This window comes from Hippocampus zosterae, chromosome 3 (genome assembly GCF_025434085.1).
Source record: "Hippocampus zosterae strain Florida chromosome 3, ASM2543408v3, whole genome shotgun sequence".
NCBI classification, from domain to species: domain Eukaryota; kingdom Metazoa; phylum Chordata; class Actinopteri; order Syngnathiformes; family Syngnathidae; genus Hippocampus; species Hippocampus zosterae.
This window is the reverse complement of record NC_067453.1, coordinates 18,891,261-18,904,658: the sequence shown is the minus strand read 5'-3', so window position 1 is coordinate 18,904,658 and position 13,398 is coordinate 18,891,261. Positions and strand designations below refer to the sequence as shown.

The 13,398-nt window shown below is 41.6% G+C and overlaps 1 protein-coding gene and 1 long non-coding RNA gene across 13 annotated transcripts in view; one reads left to right on the top strand and one right to left on the bottom strand.

Annotated features, from left to right (window-relative positions):
- Positions 1-13,398, top strand: part of tjp1b (tight junction protein 1b) — a 69,388-nt gene that overhangs the window by 28,338 nt on the left and 27,652 nt on the right. The window contains exon 1 of one of the 12 annotated variants that reach the window (XM_052061419.1): positions 7,093-7,371. The exons of 10 other annotated variants lie outside the window; for them this stretch is intronic. Coding sequence is in view for 1 of the 2 variants with exons in the window: in XM_052061418.1 (XP_051917378.1) it covers positions 7,436-7,483 (48 nt within the window). In the remaining variant the exon portion in view is untranslated. Of the gene's footprint in view, positions 1-7,092; positions 7,372-7,401; positions 7,484-13,398 lie in introns of those variants that run through there. One more of the 12 variants, XM_052061418.1, reaches the window with a different exon arrangement.
- Positions 2,334-11,788, bottom strand: LOC127597988 (uncharacterized). Its single transcript, XR_007961824.1, has 2 exons — positions 11,710-11,788; positions 2,334-4,945 (listed from the first exon to the last, which is right to left on the bottom strand). It is a non-coding gene; the product is annotated as an uncharacterized LOC127597988 (long non-coding RNA).

Here is a 13,398-nt window from a genome sequence, read left to right as displayed (position 1 = left end):
AGTAGTTTGCATCCCTCCAATGAAAAAAAATGTGGAATGATTTGGAAAAATTTGATTCAATTGACTCATATCTTTTACCTCAAAACAACTTTGCCAATACAAAGCGCGTGCGTCCATGCTGTGCATTCTCAAGGCATGTCTCCTTTGTTGCTACTGAGAGTGTACATCATGGAGCGTGCATGTGTCGCTGGACATGTGTGTTGATGCCTAAGGAGGCAACCATATGCTGTTTAGACGCAGGAGCTCCCATCCTGTTAGATCAGCGGGGAAGGAAGCCCGACTCCTCGCTGCGTTGCTTCACACGACTCTGATTGTGCACCGTGCTGAAATCACGCAAATCGCCTTCGCCCCTTTTCATGCATGTTTTCTCACCTCTCCACCTTCAAATAGATTTGCTCTCTTGATATGGGGCAGCCCGCAGGACAGCTTATATATCAGCGCAAGTCCTGCAGAGGGCAGAGTTTGACTTACACGATGCTGAAGAGCACCCTGAGATGTCCACATGGCACAGGCGATGTCTTCGAAGACGTTCAGCCATAAAGGCATGATAGTGTCCTAATACTATATAATTCATTCTCAATAAAATGGGTGTAAAGTGTCCAAGAAATGGAAATTTAAACGACTGAGTCTTGGCAGGAATCTTGCACCGGTTGGATTTTGGATTCATAGACTTGACTCATAGTTTCTTCTTTCTGCAGTATATTTGCTTTTTTTTCCTAACTTTACTATTCTTATTACTTACCATGGCCTGCCACAATGCCGCTGACCACCAAAACGAGGCATTTTCCACAGAAATAAAAGCCGATAAGCAAATGAAAGCCACCCCATTGGCAATTTAAAAAGTGTAGTTAACATTGGGAGGCCGTTTCACTAACAATAGATTTTAGGAGTCTTCCCAATGAGTCTTCCTGTATTTTATGATGGGTGTCTCAGTAAACGTAGTCAATAAATATATATAATCAATCTTCTGTCATTATTTACAGCTGTCAGTTAATTAATTGCTGCTTTGAAAGTTGCTATTCCCCCCTGAGGAACTGAGCATCATGTTAAATTCATGCGCTGTGTGGCCTTGTTGGTTGGTTGATGTGTTCGGAACCAAAACAACTCAACGCAACCTTTTCCTTTCTGAAGACCTCAACGGCCATCCATGCATTGACATTAACTGATTGGAATTGTTGTTATTAGCTTAGCAAGGATAAACATACTTTGGGTGATTGCTTCTTTGCTAGCGCATGAGGCCCTGGTTGGATCGGCTGAGATTTTATTTGGGATGTCTGCACTCACAGCATAGGCTGGTGTCATATGATCCTCAGGCTGCCCATGTGAGGTTTTGTCAAGTCACCTGATCAGTCCGAGCTCTCAGCTGTTGCTTTGGGCGGTGGGTGGGCTTATTGGTCACATCTGGGAGAATACTAAAGTCGTCGATGCATTGCTTCTGAATTTAGCCTTGAAATGCATGAGTCACTAAATACATACATTCTTGCTGCTGGAGGCTGTAAATTTCCCCAGTGTGGGACGAATAAAGGATATCTTATCTTATCTTAAATCTGGATTTGTACGTTCAAATGTCGTCACGTTTTGATGATGTTCGCTTTGCATTTGCTTTATCAACCATCATTTGGCATGATCAGCATCAAATGATATTTTGTAAAGACAATTAGCACCTGCTAAGAATGAATATCTTCAATGTAGTGCCTCGTTTCACAAGCTGTGTACGATAGCTGTGTCTAACTTCCCTGGTTCCAATGTACAGTCAGGTTCATAAATATTAGGACATGCACACGCTCCTCATCTGTTTTGGCTCTAAACATGACCACAGCGGATTTGAAATGAAACAAAACAATATTGTGCTTTAACTGCAGATATTGAGGCTCTTCACATCCAAATCAAATGGAGTGTAGGAATTACAATGTGTATGTATGTCTCCCGTGTTGAAGGGAGAACCGAAGGTAATGCTACAAATTAATAATCAGAAATCAAACTTTCACTTTTTAATACCTGGTTGGAAATATTTTAGTCAGTTACAGCCTGTAGTCATTGAGGATGGATATCGTCTCTGGTGATGCTCTGCCAGGCCTCTTAATGTAAATGTCTTCAGTTCCTTCTTGTTCTCATGTCATTTTCTGGGTGTATGATTTGCATTCCATACCCACGGACGTAACCGGAATAACCCAGTATTGGACATCGCGAAACTGTTCTGCACTTTAACATTGTATCTCGAGACAAAGGGAATTACTCAAACTGTGCACTTCTGTCAATTAGTAGAATACACAACACTACATATCGAGAAATTTGATTTGAAAGGTGATTGAAAGGTGTGGTTTATTTATTTCTTTTTGTTTTGTTTTGAGGAACACACAAATGCTTTAAAATCCAATATTGGATCGACGGCCACCAAGACGAAGACGTGTTTCCGCTGCATTTTCACAGCTGTTCGTCCTCAACGCCAAGGGCACGTTTCATCTTCCGACCCACAGAGTCACCGTTTGATAAGTGCTTTTTTTATTGCTGACTTTACAAGGCGGCTTATGCTTCCTAGATCGCGAACCCCTATCTGTTTCTCAGCGTGAGATGCATTATCAAGGCTTGAAAAAGACATTTTTTCCCTGAAGTTACAGGCTTGTGTGTCAAGCTAGGAGGGTGATTTTGATGCAAGAGGTCAAACATCGAGCAAGGACAACAAAGAAATGTACTCAGGCCAAAAGCGCACCTTTATGTGGTTGATATATTGTACGCCAAGTTACTGTATCTTGCATTTTTACTACTTCTACGTCACAAATGGACAGATGCATTCATCTCCCCCTGCCGCAGTGCTATGTTTAAACAGCGGCCATGTTATTCGATAGCCACACCCATTCGAGCTCATAGGTAGCCGCACCAATCTTTGCTTAGCGCGCTTTTTTCTTGACCTGTGCCGCGAGGAGGTGACACGTTCACCATCGGGGGCAGCGCGCTCAAAAAGCCGACATTCTGAGCATTTGTAATTTGCCCCTTATTTTTTTTTCCCGCTCGTACAATTCAGCCCAGCAAGTTTGGGTTGGGATCTCAATGGTGATGCAGAGAGAGGCTAACGTTGTATTTGCACGGCATGTGAAACTCCCTCTGTGCTGTCAGAGCCAGTGAGGCAGTGTTGTAGCTTGAGCAGAGGGTATTTCAAGGGCTTCGAGAGAGAAAAGATAAAGCGGCGTTAAGCTCACGTCAAAGCTGTGCAGACTCTGAGAAGTTTGCTTTTATGCATTTCCACAGGGCACTTTCTGCTCCAGTACTTCAGCTGTGCTGCATGATAACAGATGATCATTTTGAGCCATTGCTCTTGCACAGTGACACTATCCTCCTTCGTGGCCCAAGTTGTGCCTATTCAAACTGCTGAAGGGTGCAGACCGAACGACATGAATTATGTTGTACCCTGTTCATTACAGATGAACAATTTTGAAAAATAATCTAATTAAGCCCCACCCGCTCCCTTCCATTATAGCCATTGTGATTTAATCGGGGACTATTTTTGGGGGGGTCCTTTTGCCAGGTGTTTTTAACAAACGCAAGCAATACATTAATCTGCATTACAATATTACACAGAAATCTAATAGAATAGAATAGAAAAGTGCTGACTGAAGTGATTTTCTGTTGCCGACCGAACCGTCACTAAAAGAAAAGGCAAAGGGCAGTTTGGGGAGGGGAAGCAGGAGAAGAAGCAGAAAATATATACATATTTGTGTATGTGTGTGTGTGTGTGTGTGTGTGTGTGTAAAGTGGTCCAAACTGTAAACAAGCAAAATTGTGTGTTGTTACCTTTCTAAACGTTTTTTTTACTGGCAGTCCTAAAATAGCGTTGACAAAGTATAATTTATAGCCATGACAAAAGTGCAGTTAAAATAACAATGATGGTGTGATGGCTTAGCGACCGATGGACTGGGCCAGCCTGACTAATGATGGACTGATGACGACGGACGAGCAGGCTGGTCACATGTGAATGATGTTTACCGACGCACTTGCCCTCGTTATGAAATGTTCACGAAGGTAACTTCCAATCAAATGCGGCGTAAACATAAATCAGTAAGTCGTACGTTAGATTACAATAATGCAAACACATTTGTGGCTTTATGACTTCAACTTTTCATGTTTCATGGAACAATGATATGTAAACATATGGGCCGTACTTTTTAAGCACTGAACGTATCTGGCGACTGTATGAATATAATACTTATATTTTAAAAAAATATAAGTAATTTTATACATACATTCTTGCTGCTGGAGGCTGTAAATTTCCCCAGTGTAGGACGAATAAAGGATATCTTATCTTATCTTTATCTTAAAATTAATAAATCCTACAGACCTACTGAAATGAATTTTTCAGTAGGTCTGTATTTTTTTCCAAAGTGCATTCTCCTACATTGCCATGTCTTTTGGAATTTGAGTAACTGTGCAACCCTACTTGTACATTATATCCTTGTGTTTATCCTATGTTGTTTCTCCACAGGATATCAAAAAGCCTTTTGTTTAACAAATTCAAATGACCTTGGCCAACTCACATTCTTCCATCCAAGACACCCCCCCCCCCTCCCAACCCTTCGCTCCTTGTTATCCTCCAGTGAAGTCTCCGGCAAGTCTGCTTACGTCAGCAACATTGCAGGACCTTTGTGCTCCCCCAGCATTAGAATGTGAGCATCCCCAGGTGCTCACATTAGTGCCAGGGGTAGAGGTTACGGGAGCGGTCATTCAATTTCCAATTGTGATCAAAAACACAAGAATAGGTGCTGCAGAGAAAGCGGTGTGGTACTTCAGGAGATGCCGCTCCAGTACATAAAAGGAAGGTTTGGTGCAGTGCACAATTTACATTTCGCTGTATATTGATTAACTCTTTATACGGCACGGAAAGCTGTATTATGCACCGTGACAGTGGGGTGGATTTTAGAGCTGTCATCTCTGCATGTAATTCCATCTCCATCTGAAACATACATGAAAAACTGCATTGAATAAAAGCCAAAAATTTTCATTGTACTGAGATTTCATTCAGTATTCATGTGTGTCCAACACATAAGAAAAATCAGCAGATGTTGATGCTTCTTTGTATGCACTGTAAAAAGTAACCCAAACTGGGTGCTGGGTGTGAAAGGGAACGAGCCAATGCTGGGTTATTCATACCCCATGCATTGAGTTGAGGATTTGATCGAGGACATTGGGTCAGATTTTGATCCAACAATAAGGGAAAAACTATGAAATTGGCTAACACTTTCTCAGTATAACGGCAATTAAAAATTCTATACTAATTTCATTACCAACAAAAAGCAACTTTCCCGGTCCTAGTAAGTCGATGTTTGACAGTTTTCTTTTACACTGGATGCACTTCTTGACATAGCTCAACCATTTTGTCAAGGCTTGTGACCTGCAATGGCTGGGAATCAGCATGGTGCCTTGCTAAGGGACCCGACTGGATGCCTGACCAGGATTTGAACTTAAATGATCACGTCTTAAAGACAGCAGCGTTACCCAGCGGAAATGTTACATTCAATTTAAAAGTGCTTAGTGTTGAAAATGGCTGCCAGGTTCAGCAGTTCACCCCATCTCCAAACCCCCTCCACCCCTCCAAAATAAAAAATAAATCCCCAAATCCAATACTCAACCCAATCTGCTGGTTAAAAAGAATTAACCCATCTATGTGTAAAAGCTTTTTCTTAATTCATTCTCCGTAACGCTTCTCCTCGAAATCCGCAGCTACCCCAGCGAGTGGGATAGAACAAGCCAGCATTTTTTAATGTGTGTTTGTGCTTACCTTTATGATACCAAGAACAGATGCTGGACACGTTTACACCAGTAAATAAAGCGCAAGCTTGTTTTGCCACGAGAGCAACGTTGCGCCATTATCATGACAAACTTGATATATGCTTTGCCTCCCATACATCAATTGATAAGCTCTCTAATTAGGAGGCTTAGAAACATGATTCCTAAACGTAATGCAACATCTTAGGTATGTGTCTTTCAGAGGCAGCTCTTCTTATCCACCTCTGATAGGTCACATTTGGTAAAGCGCTTCCTTTATGTGCATAATATTGAAGTCATTCTCAGGAAAAGCAGTCGGCTAGCAGTTTTTTCTGTGGGTATTTACTCAAATACACTATTGCAAAAACGAGCACATAGAATTGTAAGACCTTGCTGGACCCCCAAATAATTTACTGCAGATCTTGGATCACATTGATGACATCTGATGAAAGAATCACTTGCTTGATTCTGTTTATGAATTTATTCTTGTTTGGCATAGTAATATAATAATCACGTAATCTCTGAATTTGGTATGATTCTTAAAATAAAGAGCCTATGAACCCCGACATCATAAACAGGCTATCACAAAAAATGTCATCCAAATATTTTTAAAAAATTAAAAATCAAGTTTCACAGTACATCCCACTAAAAATATCAGTTCTTAAGCTTGCGAAAACTTTGTGTGCGGGTGCCAGTCAACAAAATCTGTCCCTTTTCTGTTGGCACACTTGCAAGTGGTTATATTGGAGAGCTTTTATGGCTGGAATGGCCGGGGCTGATGATCTATGAAGAAATTTACATTAATTTCAATATGTCCTAAAAATTCTGATATGTAAATATTTTATTTTTCAACAATCTCATTAGTTTGCCTCGGACGATGATACTACCTACTGTATCATCACATGTCCCGCAGGAAGTTTCACTTCATGTGTGAAAAACTATACATTATCTATAGGCCGATGGGGGGGTCTTTATTTACGTCTTTTTTACACCGAGTCGTCATTCGCGGAGGTTGAAAAAACGAGACTATTTTGACCACTTAAGGAGTTGCGAACAGATATGTTTTTTACATATAGTAAGTACAATGTCGTCAGAAAACTTGGGACAATCTGTATTTTTATACAGAGTACCGCGTATGGATGCTGTTGTGAAACAGCTCGAGTTGGATGCAGCCGCATCCATTCCACCACACATCGTGGGGTTTTTATACCAATAGAAGACGCGATTAAACCTCGCTATGAGAATTCCAAGCCCTCTGGCGCAGCTCTCAAACTAGAATGACGCTGGAGTGATGCTGCTGCTGCCGCTTCTGCTGCTGTACTGCAGCTGCCGTGAACAGCCTCCCCCTGCATCCCAGTTTACATCACCCCCCACGAACTTGCCCGAATGGTTTGTTCCAAGCCAACCTGTCACTGTCACCGAGTCGAGCAAGCCAGCCGAAGTGTGCATGCGGAGGGGGTAGAAAGGGGGGTTGGAAGGCAGCATCCACTGTCTGCCTGCCATTGCAGTGCGGCGGCTGCTGCTGCTCAGGAGCTACGCAAAGACCTTTACTTCCCGTTGTAATTTTTTTTTCTTGGGTAGAACCACGCCAGGCGGACCCTTGTTTTTCCCAAGGTGAATATGTTTGTGGATTTATCCGTTGTTTTGGCCCCTGCCGCCGCCGGAGGGGCAAGGATGCATGCCCGCTGCCAATGGGTACGAGCGAGCAAAAACGGTGCAAGTGGAGGTAACTTGGCGACCCCAGTGAGAGTAAACTGCATTTACGCGCTATGATAAGCGGGTTAGCCTTTCAACCCGCTTCGCCGACAGACTACATGGCAGCTGCTTCTCTTTGTATATGTGCTGTTATACTAGTCTCGTGTGCCATTAAATGTCATTCGGTCAAGCTGTCATCTGGCGGAGCGCTCATGCAGGTAACCGTTAGCCTGGAGCAGCTAGGCTAGCTGCTACCACAAAATGTCGGCCAGCAAAGGGGCTTGACTTGACCAACGAAAGGAAGAGGGGGAGAAAACGTTTGGGAAGTGTCGTACCGTAACCACGTGACGCAAGGAAATGTTGACGATTCCCGAAATGACGTTGGTCTTTGAAGTTTACGGCCAAAGATCGAACACATGCTCGCATTGTTTAGGCGGTCGTACAGTAACCCCCACGAGGGTCTTTGGGCACAGCTAGTTAGCAGTTTGCTAAGATTAGCTCGTTAATTGCCGCGCTTGTCTCTGTCAGCGTGTTCCGTTACTTGTAAAGCATACAGCATCACAGGCAGCTGCCAGACCGAACGTTGTTGCTGTTGCATCAGGTGGGGTCAGGGGACACCAGCCGTCACCTGTTGAAAATTGCCAATCATTGTTACAGATTAAACTCTTTGTCAATTTGCTACAAACCTATAGTGTTCACTTCATAAGTAACTGGTATCAATTGCCTTTTATCGTTAGCTGCTGCCTATCTAAGCACTTTCTCAACCACTAGTCAGCCAACCAACAGGGGGCGTCTGCATGATTAAGGCTTTATTAAGGTCCCTAAATTGCACCATGTGGCAGAATGCCAAAGTGGTTCGGTGGAAAAAGTTATTCGGTGGACTCATGTGAATGAGTAATCAAGAGATGAAAGTATAGCAATAATTGGAGATGAGGAACACGATGGTGAAGAGCTCGTGCTTCAAAAGAGATCATCAGCTTTTGTCTGATCTTGATTTGGATTCAGTGTAAGTGACGCTAAAAAAGATAAGTGAATGAGTTAGCCCTTGGTAAATTTTCAGTTCTTGGATAAGTTGTATTTAGTTATTTATCATTGTAAAACGATAATCCATTTATTTTAATCTTTAAGTAAAACATTTTTTTGTCTGATTCAGTTCCCTGACCGTGAGTATGATTAATAACTGCTGATGTAAATGCTCAAAATGCGAATGGTATATCCACCAATGCATCAATTGTTGCGCTGACTTTAAAACACAGACAAGCCTTTCTACTTTCACCTACATGCTATTGGGAGTCTACAGTCAAGTCAAGTCAAGTCAATGGTATTTATAGAGCACATCGCTGCATACAAAGTGCTGTACATGGAGCAATTTAACATGCACAATAAACTGTAAGACAAATCGGTAATAAAGGCGGTAGAAAGCACCAAACAGTAAAACCAAGAACAAATCTAAGTCATGCTGAGTCGAATGCCAAAGAATACAAGTGAGTTTTGAGGAGGGCTTCGAAGATGCAAAACAAGCAAGCCAAAACATCCAGAAATAGTCCACATTGACATAGGAAGAGTGCATGAACTGCCAATATCTGCTGCAGTTAAACTCATAGTTGTCTTGGACATAATTCGGGTGTGGGCATGGGATGCATCAAGCAAGATGTATAGAGACTGTGTTGCCACTTCAAGGGCTGCCATACATGCTGGCCTGTAAATGATATCTCTGAGCCGACATGGGAGCAGCAGTCGTTTTGAGTCATTGTGTTTTCTGCAGGACACGCTCATGTTGTATTTTGCTGACATAAGTCCAATTTAACATTCATTGACATAAACCATTTGGCACGAGAATCCGTTCAAGATAGTTTATACATACACTCTGTCCTCTTACATCCACATCAAAGCATTTTTATAGTTCATACATACACTCTGCTCTTACATCCACATCAAAGCATTTTTCTGTACTCTTATGAAACTGAACATCAAGCAAAGCTTGTGAGCTCTTTGATTCCCTGAAAAGTAGTGGCTTTGGAGATGTGAGTATTCGGCCTGAGCGCAACGATAGAGAGTAGCCTAATGTTTGAGGAGCTTAACGGTTGTTCAATTCACTGACCCCAAAATATCAAGAACAGTATGAATCAAAAGGTTCACCCTTCATCTTGCATCTCAATTTCAACAAATCTCCCACAAACCATAACTGCAAACAAAAACATGATTACTTCAGGGAGCGTGGATAGCTTTTTCTTTGGATTTTTGTACCCGTCCAAAAGTTGGATCAGTCACAGATGATGAACACGTCAGCGCGTCTATCATACCTCACGGGACCGAAGTTGAGCCAACATCAAAGGACCTGCCCCAGGAAGGGATTGAGTTGTTTGACTTGTAAAATTTCCTAGCCCATTACAGTTGTGGTTTCGAGGAACACAGAAGCTTGCCTGTTACTCAAGTCATTCGGAAATCCTTAGTTAAAACACATGGGGTGTTATCCAGAGGATATATCTGACAGTACTGTTCTTCACCTATCAACACACGCCTCCATCTGGGTGATGCACAATCAAGCTTTTGTCATTAGTGTTTTTTACTGGCAGTTTTGTCCTTGTCTCACACACTATCCCACACACTGTGACAGATGAGACAGGGTGCAGGTCAGCAGCTCCACTTATCAGCACATTCCTGCCCTCCTGGGCTCCGTGTGGGCTCCTGATAACTTCCACTGTGCTTGATTGAGTGCTGGAGCTGATTTCCTGCTCTGTGGCTCTGGTCAGGATCAACAGCTCCAGCCGTTGGTTGGGTGGTGTCGTAAATATTCAAGGGGGGATCTCAGGCTGCAATTGGCTTTAGTTAAGATATCCTTTATTCGTCTCAGACTGGGGAAATTTACATTGTCTATCTAGTCGACCCCCTGCTATTGTAGTAAGTACTCTCCTGTTTCTGTAGTGCCCTGCCAAGGTTAATTTAGTATCGTTGTGTTAAATCAAAATAATAAATTTTCTACTTTGAAAAAAAAAATCTAAATATGTGCATATTTTCACATTATGGACAAATAACTGGATCATAATTTGTTTATGCATTTTCTACCCAGTCAATTTGAAATAATATACAGTTTTAAATAAAGGGGCATCCCTTTATTCAAAATGATTCTGTCGATCATTGATTAATTTGGGATTAATAAGAAAAGTTAGAATAAGAAATTAATCCGGTGATTAATCGATTATTGAACCAATTGTTACTTGCAACCTTACATTCATTGTACAATTTTCAAAGAAAAACAGGGGTTGGGGTTATCCTAGAACAAAACTAACTATCTTGTTTATAATGTTATAAGATTTTTTTGGGGTGGGGGTGATCAGCAAGTATGCACATCTGCGAGTGCTGAATCAAGAGTTACGTAGCGGTCAACTATGTTTGTATTTGAAATCTTAATTTTGTCAGTCAGTTTTTGCAAGTCAGTCAGCTGCATCCACTGTTTTGTACTATTTCAAAATCTACAGTTCTGTACAAATACGTACTGATGTGTGTAAATTTCATTGATTAAATATGTGCTTGAATACCTAATGCTAAAAACGAGCACTTTTTCCCCATAATGCCAAGTCAGTACTGCAGGGCATTCTGGGAAAGATTTGCCAACGTTTTACCAATACGTTCCAAACAATTCACCAAACGCTTTCAAACGACTGTCAATATGTTTAATTGACATAATCCAGTCAAACATGTTTACTCCACAGTAGCCATTCCATGTTAAAGCGTGTTACAGAAAATGAGAAACGTCGTTTTTGGATATGTTCGATGGTGGGTTTGACAGAAATCATACTTTTCTTTGCTTGTGAGTAATGGAACTAAAAGCCGTCAAATCTTGTCATTTAGATTTTTGCCAAGATTTCTGTATGCGCTCCTCACTATGGTTAGCTCACGCCGTTATCTTCTAGCTAATAACATTCGTGGTGTGTGAGCTGTGCTAACGTCCTTCAGCAGGACTGTATTATTCGTCATCCATTCTGGATGGGTCTTATAGCCATCCCTGTTTCAGGACAACTGGATTTGCAACGTTTCTGGAGTGGACCTCTCCCTGAGCCACAGTTAAGTGGCTAAAGTAGACGTAGACTTTAGTGGTGGCAGTAAGAATTCACCTAAGACATAAACAACAGGATGATAATAAGTTAGCTTCGTTGGCGCCCCCCCCACCATCTGTTGTATAAACATCTTTCGCACAATTTATACAAAATATACATTTTGTTCCCTTTTTAAACTTTAAGGATGTCTTATACTTACTTGTCTTTGCTTCTGCTGGATCATGCTTAGTGACAGCTCGGCTTTATCCTGCGAGGCAAATCAAATGTCATACCTTAGTCCAAGAAATTATTGGAAAAAAAAGACATGTTTTCTGTACCGCCCATCAACCATTCTGAGTTACTGCTGACCTATGTTGTATGCGTGTACAATTGAGTGCTCATCCGTTTATGTTTGGTGTTGTTTTCTGTCATCTTATTTAGCTACATATTGGTGTTGAAGATATGGGGGTGGGGGGACAACTCACTTTGATGAAGTGTCGTGATATCACCGACAGGCAACATACTGTCATTTTTATGTTGTCATCCTTTATGATGCCACTCTTTAATTGAGACGGAACATTTTGCGGTATGATCTACCTCACGTTACGGTTGTTCAAGTATGTCTATCAGGAATATGAAGACCAAGCTGCTCAAGGCGTTTCTGTGGTCCGCTGTTGACTCAGTTTGTTGTCCTCGAAGCTTTCGGGTCATGTTATGCGCAATGAAACATTGCGCCATGAATGCCTGATACAGCACAGGCGTAATGTACAGTCCCATAATGTCACTGGCTGTGACACCTGTCTTCTCAATGTGACCGGGAACGGCAGCTGCAATGAAAAGAGGAAGAATAACGTCAGCATTCAATAACCCCTTCCAACATGTACTGAGCTATATTTTTCCCGTAAGTGGTGAGGAATTCAAAACTCCTATCGCTCCTTTTGTCGAGGGTCAAATACAAATAAATGTTTTCACATTTCTCTTTAGCTTGTTTTACAAAGAACTGCTCCGTTTACTGTGAATCAAAAGTAACTCGTAAACTTTTCACATCACTGTTGAATTATCTTTTTTTGTTCTGGCTGGGCTGCAGATGACAAACGGCACCGAACAAACACGCACTTTTTTTTGACTGTTTATAGATGAGTTTTGTGATGTCGCTGTCATGCTTAATATGAGCTCTGTATATAAATGCTAAACAGAAATACACTGGAGTAAAATAGAATGCCGCTTGCTGCGATTTAAAACGCAACACGGACCAACAAGGCAATTTGAGGGTTAAATCCGATACAGCAGTTTACACTGCAGATGGATGTTCCAGAGCACAGAGGAGTCCCGTGCTATAGCGGAATTGCAGATCCCACACAGATCGCTGCCAAGCCCGAATGGATTTGCTTCAATCCCATGAGCGTGTGAACAGTTGCACGGAGGGATCCATTTTGAAGAAGGATGTTCAGAAAAGACGTCTCTTGCCTCTGTATGAGAAGCAGAGGAAGCATTTGCAATGTAGCGGCATGAAGCGTAATCTGAGATTACAATGAGCATTGTCCCAAAGACAATATTCTCATCCAGCGTGTTCTAGCACACGACTGATGGATGGGACGTTGTTTTTTCTAGCAATGTTATAGAAGTGATGATTTGACACTTTATAAAATTTAATCTATAGAAATAAAGCATTGAATATAGATTTTTTTTGCGCGTTTCCTACCTTGTTAAAACATTGTAAATATTGTGAGAACCTGTCTTCGTTTTATGTGTCTTCGCAGTGTTGAATACCATTTGAAATTAAATCACATGATTTTCAGCATTTTTTTTCTTCAGTTTAGAATTGTGTTTGAAATTATTAGCAGGCTTTTGCATTGTTCAGTAGCCAACAATTTGGGTTCGGTTTCAAAAGGGTTTGCCCTTTCTCCAA